Source organism: Tubulanus polymorphus, chromosome 1, assembly GCF_964204645.1.
Source record: "Tubulanus polymorphus chromosome 1, tnTubPoly1.2, whole genome shotgun sequence".
In the NCBI taxonomy this organism is placed as follows: Eukaryota; Metazoa; Nemertea; class Palaeonemertea; order Tubulaniformes; family Tubulanidae; genus Tubulanus; species Tubulanus polymorphus.
Genome location: NC_134025.1, coordinates 21,510,664 through 21,531,716, shown reverse-complemented (window position 1 = coordinate 21,531,716; position 21,053 = coordinate 21,510,664). Strand labels below are relative to the sequence as shown.

Here is a 21,053-nt window from a genome sequence, read left to right as displayed (position 1 = left end):
ATGTTGATTGAGTCATTTTTTGTTACACATACAACGCAACAACTTTATTCTAATTTGTCAAATTTCAGAAAACCCAGTAAATCATTTCCTCATTTGTGTTAAACCCAAAACAGACTTCTTCTTCTGAATTAAAAGTGACGAGCTTTATTTTTCTACATATCATTAGTTAAGAACATCATTAAATGACATAGTTTCTGGTACCATCGTAATCATAATGTGAGTGAAAAACTGAAAGTAACATGATAATTTACAAAAATAGGAATTGCCAATCCGCATTGCGCCAATATATTTTGGTAAATGCCGTTTTGCCGACATCTTTAAAAAGATAAACTACTGAAAAAAACAATAGAATTGTTTTATTGGAGTTAAGGTTTCATTAGAGTCGCTCTAGTAGAGGGTTGAATGGGTTTACCGGCGTTGGTTAGGGGTAGGGTTGAATGCAAGGCCTATATGTAGTTAAAACAATCGGCTGGATTCAAGCTTCGAGCTTCGATGATCTTGTGGAAAGTAGCTCAGTGGGATAAGGCGTTGCATCCACTATCAGTGCCGAGTGACAAGTGGGTTCGAGTCCAAGCGATGTAAAGCAAAAAAACAAACAAATCTGAGCTCAGTCTAGTATCTAGCCGTTGCTCCCCAAACAACTGTAGGGGACCAAAACGTCTGGTATTCAGACTATAGCTGAGCTATGAGTACTTGTTGCATCGCATACGTTAACTGCTAACAAAATTCAAAAAAAAAAATTGGTTTTCGAGTAATTCATCGATCATTTTTGAATCTATTTACCTGATCTATTTTTGAATAAATACTTGTATTTCCAAACAAATTACCTTTAGCTAAGTCGAAGTCATTGTTTGGATAAAACAAGTCATCAACATAACAATACTTTGAACTTGACTGTATTTCTATTCTTGTCATTTGCGAATGATTTGTGTTTATTTGTACGCGATCATTTCAGGATATCAATTGATGAGCCGCCGCCGGGGAGTAGGGGTGAATCATCGACTTACACCAAGTTTCCACTGAAACGACTCGAGCCGACGATTCATAAATTTATCAAGATTGTAGAAATAGATCTTGAGCGATTACAAAGACATAAGCTCAATATACAAAAGGTAACGCTTATATTTTCATCGCAATCGAGTTCCACAGTTTCCTATGAATAGTTGCTGATGTAGTTAGTCACTGTGTCAAAAATGTTGCAGATTGAATGAGTTATGATAGAATGTCATATGACTCCAGGCCATTTATTGGATTTACAGGGGGTAGTATTTTTGGACATCAGTCAGACATTTTGGATAGTCAAGGCTGGTTTGGGGAATGGAAGGGGCCACCCTAGTTGCCTAGGTCTTTCACTTTCACTGTGCAATATAATTTTTTTGTGGAGCAATAAACTAATTGTAACTAACTGTTACTAACTAAGAAAAACTATAGCATGGTAATAGATGGGTGAGCTTACATAAGTAATTACAGATGTATTCGAATGAAGATGACCCAGGTTCGAAATTCGCTTTCCGCAATCCTGTGCTTGGATGGACGAATGAATTCCCTGTTTGTAGAAGAAAGAAAATTCTTTAGAACAGTTCGTAATTCGCTGATTATTTTCAGTTTAAAGTGTTATCAGAATGGAGATCGTTACATCGTGAACACATCAATTCAAGTCGAACTGTACAACAGTTGAAGGCAAATATTAGGGAAATGGAGAAAACTCGTCATCAGATAAGGTAAGTAAACTGAGCTTGCACAAAATATGAACATAAGTGTTATGATCTTTTTGGAAGTATAGACTGCTGAATTTCCTTTTACATGACACCAAAAATTCATTAGCCCTTTCACTGCTGACTCTCATTGATAATTTGAAAATTTTGAAAAATTCCACACAGGTGTGTTGAATAATGGCTATGACTCTATAGCGCATCTACACCGCAGGACAGTGTATTGTTTGTTACATTTCAGTATGTTTGACAGGTGCTGCTATCTATCAATAGAGATAGAAACTAATTACCAATAACATCAATACACCGCCATGCGATGCGGTGTATTAGCTAAGTCCATATCCGATACATCGCACTGCAGTGTAGATGCCCCTTAGACACTTAAGACTAGTCTGTATGAATGTTCGATTATACCGATTATTCAAATGGTTGAAATAATTAAGTTTAATTACCCTCGTACTTCAAATTCTCTTAGAGATGAAGATGTGCCGGTATTCGATGAGAAAGTGAAAACGGTCAGAAACGAAGCCATGACAAAAGTTTCCGAATTTCTTCATGTTTATAGTACAGCTTTGCAGCCATCAGTAGATGATAATGACCCTCACAGTTTACAGTGTAAGTACGTAGGCTATTCAGCATTGCAATGATTTTATTCTAATTATTACATTTTCGCAAAAAAAAGTTGAATCCAGGACTAAAAGTTTGGATCTGTTGAATTACGATTTGAGGAACAATTTTCTTGACAAACGCTTATGTAAAACTTTTCAGTTTGAGTTCTCTTGGAAAATATTCAGCAGCAAATTCGAAACTGGATCCTTTTGACAATTTTTTATATTGTACATAACAAATTTCCCTATAAAGATTTACTCTCTTGCAACATTTTTTGTGAAAGCAGGACGATGTGGCACGACTGAAAAGTTTTCATTAGTCCAAAAAGGTCTCCAGAGTTACCTAAAATGAGCTGTATTAATATAAACTTAAACTCTCTATGAATTTGGGCCTTCAGGAAGTATGTAAGGCTTTCATCTCATTTGTAGATTCCCGTCCAGAGTCGCTCCTTGCTGAAGATGCTCCCTTGTTACAATTACAACAGGAAAAAGAAATACAAGATGACGCTGAGCATTCGTGGAATCAGCTAGAAGAAGTACGCCATGTTAATCTCATGATGTTATTAATGATAATTAGTTTTCTCGAGTAGCGCTGTACAAATAAAGATTAATTACTGCACTGTACAATAAAACAGCAGTGATTTTACTAGAATACTATGCGTTGCTCATCAAAATAATTCAAGATACAACTGGATGAGTAAAATCTTTTCGAAAAGGAGTATGGTTTTGAATTACAACATACTTGAAAGCTCTATTGCGAATTGATACAAGGCAAAAATATAAAAGAAATGAAGTTTGTTTATCCTATGAAGTTACTGAATATTCGTTGTTTTTGTTTCAATGAATTTTAGGACCTTTTAGAATTAAATGGTCTAATGAAGGATTTTGCTGAAGTGGTTCATGTGAGTATCCACGACCACAGGTTGCGTGTTTTAAATTTTTTCACTCGTCGTGTGGATAGAAATGAATAGACAAATTCTATATGAATAGACAAATTCTATATTCTATATGAATAGACAAATTTTCACTTTTGGTCCAAATCAAACAAGAAATTAGCAATTAAGATTTGACTCGATTTGATAATCAAATATTTGAAAATATTCTGATTTTTTTTTTTCAACTCTTGAGTCAAACTGAACTGATTTATTGACCTGGGTCTTGGTTCTACGACAAGAGAGATTTGGGGGCTCTTGAAATCATTTGACGATTAATTCAATCAAACTCCTAATTAAGCTACAAACACCTGACAAATAAATCCAATCAGGTGTATGATTTAAAAGATTAGTGAAGTACTGAGGTCCAGTGTTAAATACTTGAGTTGAAATCTGTCAACCAGACACGAGGATTTAAACTACTGATTTTTCACTTATCAGGGAAATGCTCTAACCATTTGAGATATGGAGGCAACTGACAAATCATAGCTCAACCTCTATCTGTAACACCTAACTCTAGCCAGTGCCTGGATGCTAAGAAGGAATTAAACGGTGAGCCATGATTTGTCAGCCCGATAAGAGCATTTGTCCAGCAAGGCAAAATTGAACTTTCGTGTGGGATTAAAGTTTTAGGAATTGATGATACTCATCTCATATTTATGTTTCTACTTTAAAGGCTCAAGGAGAGATGATAAACAATATTGAAGATAATATTGATACTGCACATGAAAATGTCACCAAAGGATCTAGTTCTTTAGCGAAGGTTTGTTGTCGATTGTCCTTACATAAAAAGTAATGGTTGTTATTAGAGTCATAAGACCAGTAATACTTCTATCAAAATTATTGGAAATGGTCTCACATTTTATTGATCAAATGAAAGCTTGAAATGCTGTTGACCAACAGCTATCATCATGCGGAATAGAAGAATAGCCACACTCTGACGTGGAGAGTAGATGATTAAAAGTTTAAAACCGACTATGAACCAGTTTAAAAGAAAAGTGAAAACCAAAAGACACAATGTTTTGAACTCTCAGGTATGACTCTTAGAGAGTCGCACCTGATGATGATCTCTATAGAGAGTTGAGAAACGAAAATCTTTTGATTTTCATTATTGATGGATAAAATTTGCTTTGTCTTTTGGACTTTGTTTATGGTGGGTCTTAAACTTATTATCATATGGAATGATTGCATTTCAAATACAAGTACCTACGTGTATATCGTCTCCTTCAGAATGCTGTCCTCATTCAACCTGATAATGGAGTTTTTTATAGTCAACAGCAAAAACATAGAAAACTTTTGAAATAATTTAGTCCAGGATTTCATAAAGCCCGCATTTACATAAACTTGTGAGCCCGGTCATAGGCCTGAATGAATAATACATGGTATACCTATGACATACGTATCAATTTTTGACGATGATCAAATCTTTTATCATTTCAGGCCGCTAAATATAAAGCTGCCCTATACCCAGTGGCGGGAGCACTGATCGGTGGTGCCATTGGAGGTCCTGTAGGATTGGTAGCCGGTATCAAGTTAGGCGTGGCTAGTGCAGTTGGTGGCAGTATTTTAGGTATGGTTAATTTGATGTTTTACTGCTATGAATGAAAATAGAAAACATATATTTGGAAAAATCTTTACCGACACAATGCTGATCAGCATCAATTTCACAGCTTGATGTCATCTAAAATGAGATTTTTATTGGCAACTTAGTTATCATCATTTAGCTTTGCGAGGCTGGCCCGGGGTATCTTTATCTTAAATGGTAAGACTTGTCTCAAGTTGGATCCTTTCGATGGATGAAAATTTGTCTCTGACTTGAGAGAAACTAAATCAGATTGCATATTTGATTGAATATGGGTCCAACTTGAGTGGACTTAGTCAACTGTAAAACAACCCTATGTGTTGGGAATAGTTTCAGCCCAATTACGCCTTAAATATTGCAATGGACTTTGTTTAGGAACTCATTATTACTCATTTGGGGTATATTTTAGGCTTAACTGGAGGCAGTTTGCTCATGAAGTTCCAATTGAGCCACATAAAGCAGAAATCAGAATAATTTGCATGTATCATACAATCCAAGGCAAGTTTCATTCACTTGTATTTGGTATTTCAGTTGCCACGAAAGAAGCTTGAATTTTTGGCATATGGTTGTTGATGGGTGGACTTGCATTCTCACAATTTTGTTAACGCAGTTTCACCTTTAAAGTTTCACTAAACTATTACTAACAGATCTCAGGTCCTTGCAAGGTTCAACTGTTACCACTTAGACTATGAGCAGTGGCGGATCTAGCAGGTGTTACTGAATATTTCCTGAAGATAGAACCAAATTAAGATTTGAAAAACTGATAGAATATCAAAATTTTGTTGTGAAAATTAGTATTTTTAGTAATTCGAGAAGATCTAAAAGATCATTTTGTATGCGAATAATGAAATTGCAGCAAAGCTTAGAAGACCCAAAACGTCTTAGATGGATAACCCCTTCCTTGCCTTGAATGCTGGATCTGCCCCTGATGAGTTAATGACTTACCAATTGTCATTATCTTTTAATCTGTTTCAAAGGTGATAGTACAGTTGAGTACGCGTAAGTCGGATCATTGAACTAGTTCTATGTATGGTCGGATCAATTGGAACCGTAATTTTTATCCGACTTATCCGTATTCCAAGTATGTCTCGGGAAGATTTTGTTATTTTCTTAGTCCAATGGGGTACAGACATACTGTGCCAATGTTATCATATATCTATCGCATTTATAAGAAATAAAGTAAATATGTGCTTCATAACTCAAAACTCAATTGGCAATTTTCTTGGATAAGTGTATTAAAAGATAGTATAATGTCTAGCTAACAACCCTCACAATTGCAAGCTTTGCATTATGTGCTCACAATCGCACATTTATTACGTAAATGATACTTATTATTTGAATTCACGCTACACATATGTGCATTACATATGCGGTTTATTTAGAAAAATACATGCATCAAAATATTGAATGCATTTTAAAAGTAAGCAGTTAGGACATATTTCACATAGAATATTGAACATATAAATGAGTTTTTAAAGTTTCGATCTGAAAGGATTTGAGCTACTGCAGCAATGAAGAGTAGCTTGGTAAGAAGAAGAATTATATATGTGAAAGCTTAGAGTAATTAAATAAATTGAAATGCTTAGACACATTCAATTAACTTGTATAACAAGTGTTTTTGGATTGAAAATATTCGTTGAATTAAGCATTTTGCACATAATGAGTCCCACAAACAACATAATCATATAATTGATAAGCACACAAAAACACACTATCACAGTAGTAGCCTACTTTATTGATGCGGGTAGAATGTGTATCAAATTATGTCATCCTCAGCAAACAAATTAAGTGGCTACATGCAAAGTTTGCAAGGCCTCCACATTATATCCACAATGTCGGTCATCCCTGATTAATTGATTACAGATTTACTTGTGACAACTACCAGCATAATGTATGCGGAAGTTTGTATATTGGAGGTCTATAGAAGCAGAAAAATCTTTAGGAAGAGTCTATGCTCACCAGAATTTCATGTATTTGGCATTTGATTTTATTTGGTGAATTTAACCAAATAACTAGTTTTGACCAGTTAAATCTTACAGATCAGTAAACTGAGTTCAATTGTAGGTTTAAAAATTAAAACCGGTCTATGAAATAAAACTGATAAAACTGGTGCTTGTGTTACGGTTATTGAGCTTGATGGAGCATGAAATAAACTAGCGAAAAATACATTAGACATAAAGTGTGGCAGGGCAAATGAAGTTTTCATTCTAAATATCTGTAGTGTATTTACTTATTATGTTCGGTTTTTTTTCAGGATTCACCGGTGGTAGGTTTTTAAAAAGGCAAAAAGTTAATAACGTCGACATGGAAATGAAAGCGCTCAAGAAAAAATCTACGTCGTTGCCAGATGATCTTGACAAGATAACCTGATGTTAAATTGCACGTTTTACGATATGAAAGTTTGGGCGTACAAAACCCAGCAGTAACTAACCGTGGAGCCAGTTATTCAAAGACAATTCTATTTATGTTGATTTTTTTGTACAAATTATGACGAGTTATACAGGTTTCACTGTAATAAACTTGTTTTGAGGGCTTTCATTCATGATACTGAGTATACCATTTAGTACTGATAGATGTGAATAATATTTCATTTAAGCGACATCTAAAGGATGGATGTACTGTATGGATGGACCAGAGATGCCTTTATTTATGTTATTCATTATGTTCTTCACTCTTTCCTGGTGTGGTTAGCTTCATTTAAGGAAATATCCCGTAATAATTATTTTGTATTATATATGAATAATAATAACAAATATTTGAGTGAAAGCCAAATAACCTGCTCTCGTATTTAATGGGTACCTCATTTTCGGAATTGATGCCTCTGGAAGAAATGCCACCATTATAGACCATCTAGGAGGAATCTATAGCAATTGAGATATGAAAGTGATGCAGACACATCCTAGAAATTCGGAATTTTCTCCTTTGATACTCCTTGAAACCCCTTATATCCATCCAGGAATGACCTATCTGTAGGGACCGGGCTTGGGTTATTTACATAAAATATGTTTAATCAGAATGAACTGGAATCCAATTTCGTTTGTCCCCATCCAAGTGCGCAGTGCTATGTGCAGACAAGATATTAATCTGTATCGTGCAGGGACTGGTTTTATAGACTGGTATTATCTTTAACCTGGGGGCCAACTGAATTCAATTTCAATTGAGATAACCCCTGGGTTAAAGCAATTCCAATCTATAAAACCAGCCCCAGGGTTTTATTTGTTCTTATCAATTCTATCCACACGCGACTGAACAATCAACATACCAGTAATTAAAACAACCTACAAACACTACCGAAGAACCTTCTCGTGCAACGAATGAAGAAGTCAAATTGATTATACTTAAATAATTACCATCTTTTTTTATTTAATCAACCATGATTTGTGAAATACACGTCCAAGAACCATACATACAATGACTGTATAAATAGAGGTAAAATCTACGCGTGTTTATATTTACATCATTTATTTCATACTACAGATCTTTTTAAGTTGGTGAAGTGTATCATCTTGTCCGTACTACTTGAGAAATCCAATGATTAGCCTTTCACCATTTTGGACGAAGCTATGAAATCAGTAGTTCATATATACTCGTTAAATCTAAACCCAGAATCATAAAATAATTAATTCAATTCAATTAGGGTTAAATCAATTTCTAGGAAACATTTTTATGTGAGACTAGTCCCTGTTTTTTATTCAAAATACTGCAGTTTTACTCGATAGCGCAGGCATTTCTGCAAGGGTTGGACTTAAGCCACATGCCGTAATACAGCATAAATCCTTGTGAAACGCATCACGTTTCAAAATTGTTAAACGTTCAGGGGCCAGTTACTTAAAAGTTGGTTAGGGCTAACCAGCAGATAGTTGACATTTTAAAGTTCATTGTTACTATGGTATTCATCCGCCGGTCATCTATAACCAACTTTTGAGCAACTGGCCCCAGAAATACGATCATTCATACAGAAGGCAAACACTACTGGAGATGCAAGCTTACTTTGTTTCGATAACTCCGAAATGAGCAATGGATATTTACAAAAACAAAAATCATTAATTTACTGAAGATTGAAAATATCTAATATTCCTTACATGAAAACCAAAAACAGCCGCCGATGATAGAATAGCCAACACGTGCTAAGAAATCCTATATACGAATTCTGTTAATTTCTTAAAATATCTGATTCCAGTTTCACTGCGCATATATGACAATATACAAACACCACTAATCAAAATCATAGTCCGACTCTCCATCAGTGGGTTTGACTAGGTAAGACGGCATAAAACGTAACAAGAAAGGAAACAACAAGTGGTCAATTATAGTACGTGTATAAACGAGTAGGAAAAATAAGAAAATAGCAGGAAATAAATCTCGACAATCTGATTGTATGATAGCATTTTAGCGGTGGTAAGACACGAAAGTATTTGTACAAACTCAATTGCATATCTAAATAGGCTCAACCTCATCTCATTGAGACTGATAAATAGTCTATGCCAGGGGCTAATGTTGTTAGGATTTATAATGACGATTCAAGGATACAATCTTGTAATGAAGAACAGTCAAAGCTTGTTATAACGCCATCCTTTTTAATGCCACTGATCACTTAACACCAATATTTTTCAGGTTTTCACGCCAAATTATTCACTGGTCCCCACGGTGGCATTATAAATGAGGTTTACTGTACAAGACAATTTTGAAGATAGGATCAAGCTGAAATTTCTCTTATTCTAATCTTTAGTGAAATATTTTCGGTAGAGTAAGGCAGATTATAAAGTTACACAAACAGTCAAACCCTCTTCATTCGGATCATTTAACGTTGACTTTCGTTGTTTACAGTCCAACTATACATAAATGTACGTACATAAAATATGATCTATAATCCATACCAGATGAATGAATAGAGTACACTAAACCAATATAAACTTCAAATGTCACATAAACACAAAACTGTCACCAAATCCACTTCTAAAACTAGTTGTATTAGCGACGGATGAACGTGCTTCAAAATTTCATAATGAGAAAAAGGTGCAAGAATCGGTTGATACGTATAATAAAAGAATATTGAATATCGCGTAAACCCTTAGTTTCGTCACTGTGTACAACAACATACAAAACGATATAAAATGAACATCTAGGATACTCTGAACAATAGTTTCATGCATAAACGGTATAGTCATTGCAGCGACGGTGAGAATTCATGAAATCATTTATTCTAAATCCTTTAAATTCTAATCTGATATTCTGAATCCTTTCACCCTTACCAAAATATGTGTGTTATTATTGCCCGATCGCCAGCCAGCGGTACGTAGATTTTCACAAGCTCACATTGACGGCTAATACCAAGAATAGGTGATCCTAGACCATCACCCTTTGGCATAGCATTAATAACATGGCCCGATATAAACCGATATCACAAAATCTTAGGAACATAGTCAATACAGTTGAACTCAGATAAGTCGTCACATTAATTATGTCGCTAGTCTATTTCCAGTACAATTTACAAAGTGTAAGTCGTTATTTGGATCAAGTCATCAACATACCGGAAATGATTTCCTACCTATGGTGACTTAAACGAGTCTGACTACTGTATCTACAAAGGGTGAGCCAAAAGTATCGACTTCCAGCGTAGCCTTGTACAAAGTTAACGTTATCACAAATTAATACACTTAAGGCAAAATGAAAAAATTGCTACCAAAAAACCACGGCAAACCAACGAACACAAGAAAATGGAAGACGCATCACGAAAAAGATAATCTATTTCATCCACCATTAGCAGAAACTCAAACCAGATGACAGGATAACCGAGCTTTGATGCCATCTGATTCGAATGTCTGTACAGACTGATGAATATGGTCAAGATAGAAAAATATATAGTTTCCATATTATGCATCTCAAATGCACAAAAGAAAAATTGGCTTAGTATTTAGGAGAGGAAATAAGAAATATCGATTAGTCAACTCAAGGCCAGAGTTATTTCTTTAGCAAAAGCTAAAAGAATAAAAAGTTGTAACTTGTATTCCCTAGCCCCAACTATTTACCTATCCTACAATTAATTTTTGATTCCTTATCTTCTGCTGCAAACTTCATAATTACGAGTCAAAGTGTAAAAAAATAATCATTCTGGATAATATGTCTAGGACTTGTAGTCAGGACACCCAGTTCCACGGTTCATTCTCTGTTAAGTCGGAATCTAGGTAGACTTAAAGTTAGTTCATTTCTAATGTTTCAACCCAGAGCTAAATTTCAACCTAGAGCCTTGGGACTGGATCCTGAATACAAGACGATATTAGAAGTTACCCCTATAGATTGCGGTGCTTCAGTTAAAAGAAAACCAGATTCTAGACAGTAGGACAGGTAATTTCGGGGCCGGGAATACTCGTAAATTGACGGAAACGAGAAAACGTTACGAAAACGATTTACTTTCATCTTAAATCAGACAGACATCATTGCTCCTATATGCGATTGAAAAACACAGACAATAATACATGTTACTACAGTCGCTCGTACGACGTTCTTTCGACCCTTTGCCTTTCTCACATTTTGCGTAGCGTAATCACAATTAGAAGAAAAAAATCTATTAAAACATTAACAAATAAATCAAAATAATATTCGATCAAATGAACCAGTCATATATTTCTGAAAGCATGCAGTTAAATATTACGTGTATTTCATGTGGAAAGATCAAAGGCGGGCATAGGTCGACTCGCGACTGCTTGTGACAAAATCAGTTGAAACCGGTTGCAAATGGGCTCATTGGTTGTCTGCAACACGATGGTCAGTAACATTTATTCACCATCTTTTCTTTTGAAAATTATTTTCTTTTTATCATCCACTATCGTGAAAGGTTTCATGATGAATAAATATTGAATTGAATTGTAACAGTGACTAGTCCCTGTGTCAGGTCGCGTCGAGCCATAAGGCCTACGCCCGCCTTAAATATAATAGAATGAACACTTTTAAAAGCCACCAAACCTTTCTTTCCACAGCGCATTTACCGGTAATCACGTGAGATCATTTATATATGAAGGTATCAGTCACTAACTATTACAGTACCACATTATAATCAACGTTTTCAAACAAAAGCCCGGTATTCTCAGGCTGACTAGCCCGATTATACACTAAGCCAGAGAATACATAGAATAACGAGATTCTCTTGACTATTCTCGTGCTCGTTCAAATGGAATTGCAGAAAATGTTAATAAACTGATCTGAATTTCAATATCAGGTTTCCAAACAATCAGAAGATTCGTTTATGCCGATGTAACACCATCTCGATTAGGCCCTACCCCTCGCAGGATTTGAAGCTAACATCGGCCACTGCGTAAAAACCTTCCCCAGTAAACCGAGTACTCGAGGATGTTTTAAGAAGCACATCCAGTGGAAGGAGTTTGTATTGTGGCTGTCACGATGTATTCACCAGGCTCAAACCCCGGTGAAGATGCCGAACTCCATATTTCAAAAGAAATCATTCTCCCGTAAAAAAATCTTCGATTAATAAAATCCGAGTAAGGAAGAACGTGGTATATGCAACAGCAGTGCAATAAACTTAATTCTTAAAAGGCGAGTCGCAGGTCAGAAGAGATAATGAATAGTAGACTCCTCCTTACGGTCGATGCTCAATTCATGCTTGAGGCAGTCAATTTAACGAATATGAACATTAGTCTGGAAAGACCTATAATTTAGTCCCAACGCTTCTATGTAAAGGCCGAGTTTATTGTATCTGCGTAACCGCACAAAGGTTCAACGCGGTTATTTTTCGATGTCTTTTTCAACGTACAGCAGACGAGAATTCAGCATTCATGTCCGTATATATCATCATATCATTCGACAATCAAGAAATGAATATGAATACACGGTACGCTGTCATATATCCCTATGTATCTTTGTCGTGTAATGATAAATTCTTCAACAATGAAATAACGGCTTCACTCGAATTCAAGTATAAATCCCACCGAAGCATCCAGTTCCGGAATATCAGCGAAATGTTTACTCGTGTTGTAAGTGACGTCGACAATGAAAAAGATGATGAACTGACGATGATGACGATGACGATTGCAACGGCGACGACGACGAAACGAATCCTATAACTCGTCGCGGAGTAGAGTGTAACGATTCTTCGATGGAGCTAGCTTTTTAAACGTCGATTCCGGCGGCGTTGTTGGCTCCTCGCCATTGTCTTCTTTATCCGAATCCTTGGGAATGTGTTCAGTTGCTGATTGCTAAAAAAACAAGATGATGCTTTAGAAAAATTTCGAGCGGAACCCAGAGCAGAAGGACGAAACATTTCAGTCATTTCAATTTCTATTTATCCGTTTTCACGAGCAATTACTCGCTATGAAATATATCTTTTTAACCATAGATTTTCTTTTTTTCATACATAATCACACAAAATAACATGACAAATTCTCCACAAATCGTCCAAGGACATTATATGTGGTTGAAAACAGTTTAAGTAAATATAGACACAGATGACTACTACTATCTTACGATTTTAGGTTAATTTTTGTAGAAAAGAAAAGAAAAAAATACATTATCGGTAATAGGTGGCTGCGCTTGCTACATATGCTCCCTGTTTGTCCTTTGAAGTCGTGGCACCGACATTCATCAAATTTAGAGGGACCTGATTATTGATGTGGTTAAAATTCTCTGAAGGGATTGATAATTTTTCACATCTCCAATCACTGTGCCAAAAATTCTTTCATCCCTAAACCCACTGAGCATCGCTCAGGAATTTTAGCAAGTTCAGGGTTTCTCTTCTCCCCTTAGGGCGGATGAGAACCAAATTACCGTCGACCAAGAAACGCTGCCACCGACATGATTTGAACACGTCTGTTTTAACTGTGGATTGACGCAAGGTAGTACATGGAAGACTGATGGTTTAAACCATCCAATCAGACCCTCTCTAATACCGGTTGGTGCACTGAGTTAACAATGTAACAAAATGTTTCTTACCAAGACATAAATTGCCCTAGAATCGAAGACATTAAGCAAAATTAACTTACTGGAGATTTAGGTGCTTCTGTTGTGCTGGCAGATGGGTCGGGCCCGTGATGGAACTCCCGATGCAATTTGCCAGAATGCAAGTCAGCGATGAACTGTTTCATCAAAGCGCCATTTCTGCAGCAAAGAATAGACAAAATGCTAATTTTCTAGATACCGGTATTACTAAACTTTTTCTCGATGAATAAATTTCATATTTCCGATCAGTTTCACCAAGATCTATACTTACTCGATATCTCTCTTCACATCATGAGGGAACACATACATGTGTCTGAAGCTGTCAATTGCTAGCACGGGTAAATCATTTTGACTCTTGCCGAGGTGGTACAACGGATGAGTAAATTTTGCACCATCGGCGGTTAAAAAGTTAATCGAACCTGCAAATACGGAAGTAGATGTATTGGTCGAGTATTAATCAGACAGCAGTGAAAGGGTCAAGGGTCTGTCATTGATTAGGGAGCGGAATAATGGATCAGTTAATTTCAAATCTACTCGCGTTAAAATTCTCTTATTTCCACTACATGTAATTGTTTGACTCTGAAGTCATATTCTAACTACCGAAAACTTACTTTTCTCCGTAAGCAGATGTAATCCAACTGTGTCGGTATATTTTTTTATTGTTTCCGTATCGGTCAACGGATTATAAAACAGTATCATGAATGGAAGTCCTTCTTCAGTGAGTTCCTGAAACAAACGAATTGAAATAATCAACCTGAAATATACCTGAAAATCGTACTCGAATAGTAAAGCTTGTGACTAACTAGGCGAATTTCTTCAGCAAATCATTCACTGTATAATTCACCTGGGATTGGAAGTTCGGGAGACGCAGGAGACACTATTAGGGATGAAGACAGATTTCTTCGTTCAAATGATAACATGTTTCAGTAGCGCATTTTTCGGCCAAATCTATTCAAATTTAGCAATCAGCAACTAAGATACAACAATATAGAACATGCTTGATGCACGCAAATTGATTTACAGAAGAAAATTGGTGCATTACGCAAAATTCAGTGAAAATCGATTTGCTAAGTTAATTTCGCCTAGTCCGTCACTAGCTTAAGGTAGAATGAGAATAACAATGCATTCTACTATGATTTATGTATGACGCGTGAAGCTACCTCTGCATTTTCGAACGTAATTTCTCTCACGAGCGGGACACATCTATCCTGCACCCAATTCTTCAGCGAATCAAAATTCTCAAGCGGTCCGGTGTAGGACTGGTCTTGTCTTTCCGTCTGGAAAAAAAAATGCCGACAACTCATTTACATATTCCTACAAGGAAACCAAACTGATACATTTTTGAAGTATTTTTGATAGCAGTGAATCAGCAAGCCAAATCATTAAAAGATTAACACCATTTTGACTGAACTTAAATAGTAATTTACAAGGTCGAATAAAGATATACCCGGTATCTAAAGATTGGGGGATTGGGACCTTTTGGAGGCAGGTTTTGCGCGTAATTTTGTAATCGGGCAACTGGGGTGGCTACTACATTGAGGCAATAATGCAGTCGCGGCCATGATTCAGAACATGAATGGCAGGATTGCACTTACATTTGGTGGTCTGTATGTGACGGAATTTCCAGTTCTGCGTTCTGACTCAGAAGCCGGCCTGGAAAATATAACAAATTATTAGAATTACTCGAAAACAACCATCAATTTCAAGAGAAACTGTTGCTATCAAATGCTATCACAAAAATCTGCATTTCTGTCATTCATAACGATATACTTTATCGAGTTGGGTAGACCTATGCATTATAATAACAACGACCAAAGAACACTCACAGCATCCACAAACCAAAAATAAATGAATCCTACACCTATATCACTCTCTCATTCAGACGAACAATAAGGAATTATCGGTTGTTATAGACCTAGAATTTCATCCCAAATACGTAATTCATTCTAATAATTTCACACCAGATTATAATCAACAAATGATTTTCTGATCCTTGATCGATCAGGCCAAGGTACCCAATTGTAGAAAGGCCAGATGAGAATAAATTGGGTAACCCTATTCTACACCTGTTGATGTCAATGATTCCTCCTTGGTTGGAACAAACATCCCTTTTTGTCGCACTTGCTTGGAGTCTTTGATGATAAGAATGAACTTCTATATTGATTTACCAGTAACGCTTTCAGCGGTGAATAGCTAATACCCTGAAGTGCGGGGGATGATTTGAAAATTTTGAAAAATTCCAGCATATGGAGGACTATAGCGTGTCTTCGCTGTCGTGCGGTGTATTGTAATACTTCGCCCTATTTTGACAGGCGCTGCCATCTTTCGATAACAGATGAATAGTAATTACATGAACTAATTACATCAATACACAGCAATGCGGTGTACATTAACGAAGTCCATCCCCGATTAATACACCGCCGTGATTTATAAAGCCCATTTGCTACTGAGCAAAGTGAGGTAACGAGGATACAGATGCTTCTTGCAGCGGGGCATTAGGGGTTTATGGAGAGTTCGAAACCACGAACTTGCCCACCGTCGAACACTCTAACACTCGACCATATGCTATATCTAGCTGAGTGACGAGTATGTACATTTCATTATCAAACACCTGTCACTGAACACATGTTTGCCAATCAGAGCAGATGCAATCATTCGCATGACAGTAACCGAATAGGACGCCTCGACAATATGATGTCCCTAATCGCCGTCGTCATATCATTCACATTCATTTAAATCACCTCGCATCGGATCAGCCAAAATGAAATTCTCATTCATAACTGGCTAATAATGAATAATGTTGACAGGTGAAATAAATTCTATCGTATATGTACATACTAAAGCATACTTAAGCTACCTAATAGAATTTCCAATCCAGGTTATGTCAGCTTATCTAAATCCTCGCTATTACAAACTTGGATATTAAATAAATTCATATATTTGCAATACATGTATTTCTCTGGGCGAAAGGGTAACCAATTTGCAAAATCAGGAATATTCAGCAGCTCTGAAAAATTGAAACAAACATCATCCAAGATACGCACCCATTAAGCGCGTGGAACGAGCAATCGTCCCGCAATAAACTGGCCATTTTCTGGTAAGTTTTGTACTGTGGCGATTCCTTGTCAGCGAAATAACCGATTATATTTCTCTTCTTAGTCTACAACATCAACGACGCACAACAATTATTAACGATTATTCCAGTTTCCAGTGTTGGTAACTTCGAAAAATATGATCGAAAAAATGATAAAGTTCTTATCGAATTCATAGGTAATTTGACCGTCCTATGAAAACTTACATCTATGGTGTCAAGTTCATCGAGTGATTTATGTTCGATGATCGGGTCGGCTAGCTGCTCCTTGATAAACTGACGCAAGGCCTCTGCAGATCTTTGGCCTCTGTATTCTTTCTTAACGGGCACGCCATGCCGTACGAGCTTCAACGTCGGATACTTACTCACTTTGTACTGTTGAGAGATTCCAGCTGTAAAAATCGCAAATACATTTTTCATTTTTTCTTTTAAACCATAATTCAGTAACCCAAGTTTAAGGCAGGTTTCATAATTGGTTTTCAAGCAATTCTAGAATTACACTTCTGATGCATCTTTTCGACCAGAATACACCCTACCCACTCGGGTATAGCATTATCTGTAAACCTTTTAATCAAAATAACTGCTTGAAAATAAACAGTATATCATGCAACAATTTATTTCATATTACGCCTGCAGAGCTTGAGGCCTATATGAGTCATAGATCTATTTTGAGCTTGTTATATCATTTATATCGATGATACAGAAATCATTGTTCATTCAGGCCTTTGACTTAAAACATTTCTCAATATTCACACCATCTAATAAATAACTGGGGCAGGTTTTGGGACAGAAATCAATTTGCAAAATAAAGAACCTAACATTTTTTCTCAACTCGTGGCTTAATCCGACAAAACACTGATCTGACCTACACATAGTTTACATAAGTCACACATTCTACCAAACCCTACATGATTTAATGTTACTTACGTTGATTATCGCAATCGACTTTTGCAAAAACAACCTTTCCAGGATCCTGCAAAAAATATAAAAGACAATCCAAGTTTAACGTTAGACATGTTTTTTTTCTATTTCAAATGCAAAGAACTTTCAATAATGAAATACTTCTGTTGAACATTTTAAGTTTGGTAGTTTTATCTGATCATAGATCAGGCGTAACAGATTCATTTGATATTCGTTTTTCGTCAAACGGATAGTGCTACGAATCTGTGAGATACATACCCGAAATTCTTCCGTAACTTTCTTAGCGGCTTCATCAAAAACTGGCTGCAGCATCTGGCTGAATCGACACCTAGAACAAAAGAAAAGTTAGACTAGACTCATGTCTCCTGATGACGGTATCAGATCATCCCATTTGTTTCTTAAATTCTTATTATCTACAAGGTGATCTTTGTGGATTGAAGCGACACCTTGATTCAAAAACTTTTTCAAGAACTGCACCCTGAATGGCTAAAGTAACAGATCACTAACTATGTCACCAACAGGTAATTGCTAATCATAAGGTTTCTTCTGATTTGGAAAATGAACTACAATCTTCTACACATTGAAAAATGAGGGGGGGGGGCAATTGTTCTAGGGGAGTGTCCTAGAATCCCTGGTAATATCAAAACATTCACTGTACAAAAACTGCTTGCCAATGAATGAACATGTTATTGTTTTTAAGTCAAAATGGCTCTATGAAGGTTCGCGTGACCAGGGTTGAAACCTAGGGTGATTTAGAACTGGTCTATAAAAGCAGCCCAAGGCAACCCGCAGCAAACTATGATACTTTTGCTGTGGATCGAATTTGCCCATATTCAAGCCCTTCAAATTGTTTGTTTATATTAAACATTGTAAGGCCTATATTGAAAATTAAACAATTTGTTCATCCATCAGTAGGTCTATTCTGCATGTGGGATATGAGTGTCGAAAATTGTTGATTTCAAATCATTCTAAATCGACAACGTACCAATCAGCATAGAAGTTCATGAAGACCAATTCATAATTATCTGAAACATAAGTAATGCATGACAAAATAAGTGTGAAAAAGGTGTGATAAATTATGCCATCAAAACAGTTCAATTGAATAATGATAAGGGACTGCGCAAATATCTAACAATTCAATTTCCGCCAAAGTACAACATAATGATATCATACATCACCATAGAAATCTATAAACTATATTAACATTAGTTCAGGCAATGGCTACGTGGTGCACCTGCCCAGCTGTTCAGTGAAATATCGATCAACTACTTGTTCCCTATTTACTAGTGAATCAAAATCCGTCTGTATTTATCTGTGGTGTTGAAATTGTTCATGTTGCTTGGTAGGCAGGACTATATCTATCAATTATCTACATATAAGTCTGAGTAATAACCAAATCTTCTTATCAGGGCTTGGTTCCTGTCGATTCTAAGCTAATATGGTCCTCACAAAATAAATCAATACGACCAGTTTTAATTAGTTCCACATAGTGAGGCTAATGAAATTTTTGATCCGCTGAGAGGATAAGTAGGCTATTTCTACAATTCATTGTTCATACGTTAATCACGAAAATGCGATTTATGGCAGGTTAAAAAATAAGGTCTGCCCGGTATGGATTCAATTATGTTTTGATCATTTAACTTACTTAAAATATCTTGATGGTTTTCGTTAGTTATTTGTAAAGCTGAACTCGATGATGATGGAGGTAGCTGCCATAACGTTGCCTAGAAAACGAAAAAGGAATCGAATGAAAACCTGGCGCAGCTGTAGCATTTGAAAAACATCTAGGCTATAAGAGGCTTAGACACTTTTAAGCCCTTGTTGTACTAGTGGCACATACACAATTATAAGGCCTACATGGATTTAGATCCGAGAGTCTATCAGTTCGACTTACAGTTGATGGTTGCAAACTGGTTTTTGTCTTTTTACTACAGCAACTGAACGACTCACTAGCTTACGTCCTGATGCGATGCAGCACAGGTGTAACTTATGTCCAAAAGTGGTCTTTTTAATATGTAAGACTGGTCTTAAAGTTGTTTGATTAGCTAAGAGGTATTGAACGGACATGACATATTATTCACAAGTGTCATTAGCCAAATGACTTTTTGATAAGATGGCAACTTGCACTCGACGATCAATAAAACACACGGTGACAATGCGTGTAATACCTCTATAGAACAAGACTTATCTCAAATTCATGCCTTGACTGTGCACCTGGCTCTCTGTCAACTAAAGAGGTCTGTTCAATAACTCACAATAATCTTGAGCGCTTCGGAATATTGTAGGCCTATACAGAGACTGAATGATAAATCTGGCTCGTAATAAGCCAGTGAGACTGGCTGAAGATGGATCCAAAAAATAGTTGGTACCAGTAATGTTTAGGGGTGGCCGGGGCAGCTCTGGTGCTCCTGATCTATGCCACAGAAACCAATAATAGGCCTACCCAATAACTGTGTTCGTTAGAATGACCAAATCAACGGGTACTTACAATACAGTAATTCATCCAAATAGACATAACCTTAACCACCAATTACGCAGGTTTGGTCATAGGCCTACTTCACTATCATAGGCCTACCCGACTATTTTCAGAATGACTGCAATGGTGTACCTAACCTAACCTTACCTAACCTAACCATACCAAAATCCTTAGAAACACTAGGGCAAGAGCAGGAAAGTGACCTAAAGGCAGCTAGACCAAATTTTCTCATCTGCAAATCACACCATATTGCCAAATATTGACGATATGATGGAAACAGAATTCGACAACAGGCAGGGCCAGGGGCGCAATGGCAAAGCCCATTTCACCCTCTCCTCGAGTTTCAGCGCTTGGCTCTGGTCAGCATGACAGCTAACAAAGTCTTCAATATCACAACGGACGAAGTCAATTGAGCACAGGGCTAATGATCGGTTGACCGGCATTTTAACGGAAATTAGTAGAAGACAGACCGCTGGAAAGCCGGAAATGAATTAAATATCAGGACATTTTCACATTTTAAACATATTTACCAGCAATAACAATACTCTAAACGGCGCCGATTTGACAGCAGTACAAGGCAGCTGCATTTTCTCCTTTAATCGGATACTCGGGAGTACTCAGCCGCTGAAAAAAAACTACAGAAACACCGACACAAATCGCTCGATTCGCGGCTATGGACCAATGGCTGCTTGACGTGTGTGTAGGAAATCTCGTTGCGCTGCGCGTGAACTAACGTGATCTCGAGACTATTCATTTCCATTTATAATTAATCGATGCTTATG

The 21,053-nt window shown here is 36.6% G+C and overlaps 2 protein-coding genes across 3 annotated transcripts; one reads left to right on the top strand and one right to left on the bottom strand.

Moving 5' to 3' along the window:
• Positions 1-63: 63 nt before the first annotated feature.
• On the top strand, positions 64-7,569 carry LOC141907841 (syntaxin-17-like). 2 transcript variants are annotated; one of them, XM_074797594.1, is made up of 10 exons: positions 64-216; positions 956-1,112; positions 1,606-1,721; positions 2,188-2,327; positions 2,750-2,856; positions 3,172-3,222; positions 3,929-4,015; positions 4,693-4,822; positions 5,244-5,332; positions 7,089-7,569. In XM_074797594.1, coding segments are annotated over exons 1-9 (855 nt in total). In that variant the 5' UTR covers positions 64-214; the 3' UTR covers positions 5,309-5,332; positions 7,089-7,569. The 2 variants fall into 2 exon arrangements, with proteins under 2 accessions (XP_074653695.1, XP_074653688.1); XM_074797587.1 differs by lacking the exon at positions 5,244-5,332.
• A 619-nt stretch (positions 7,570-8,188) lies between these two features.
• Positions 8,189-20,953, bottom strand: LOC141901104 (endoplasmic reticulum resident protein 44-like). Its single transcript, XM_074788188.1, has 13 exons — positions 20,802-20,953; positions 19,441-19,519; positions 18,781-18,820; positions 18,054-18,123; positions 17,802-17,847; positions 17,082-17,266; positions 16,828-16,943; positions 15,379-15,436; positions 14,944-15,060; positions 14,395-14,509; positions 14,055-14,202; positions 13,828-13,942; positions 8,189-13,044 (listed from the first exon to the last, which is right to left on the bottom strand). The coding sequence occupies exons 1-13, from the start codon at positions 20,856-20,858 to the stop codon at positions 12,907-12,909; spliced, it is 1,284 nt and encodes a 427-aa protein (XP_074644289.1). The 5' UTR covers positions 20,859-20,953; the 3' UTR covers positions 8,189-12,906.
• Positions 20,954-21,053: the final 100 nt, after the last annotated feature.

Coding starts and splice junctions, on each gene's coding strand:
- LOC141901104 (XM_074788188.1), bottom strand. CDS start 20,858: ATGCAGCTGCCTTGTACTGCTGTCAAATCGGCGCCGTTTAGAGTATTG. Junction 16,944..17,081: donor ATGAACTTGACACCATAGAT/GTAAGTTTTCAT, acceptor TTGATGTTGTAG/ACTAAGAAGAGAAATATAAT. Junction 14,203..14,394: donor ACATCTGCTTACGGAGAAAA/GTAAGTTTTCGG, acceptor CCGTATTTGCAG/GTTCGATTAACTTTTTAACC.
- LOC141907841 (XM_074797587.1), top strand. Junction 1,113..1,605: donor ATAAGCTCAATATACAAAAG/GTAACGCTTATA, acceptor GATTATTTTCAG/TTTAAAGTGTTATCAGAATG. Junction 1,722..2,187: donor AAAACTCGTCATCAGATAAG/GTAAGTAAACTG, acceptor AAATTCTCTTAG/AGATGAAGATGTGCCGGTAT.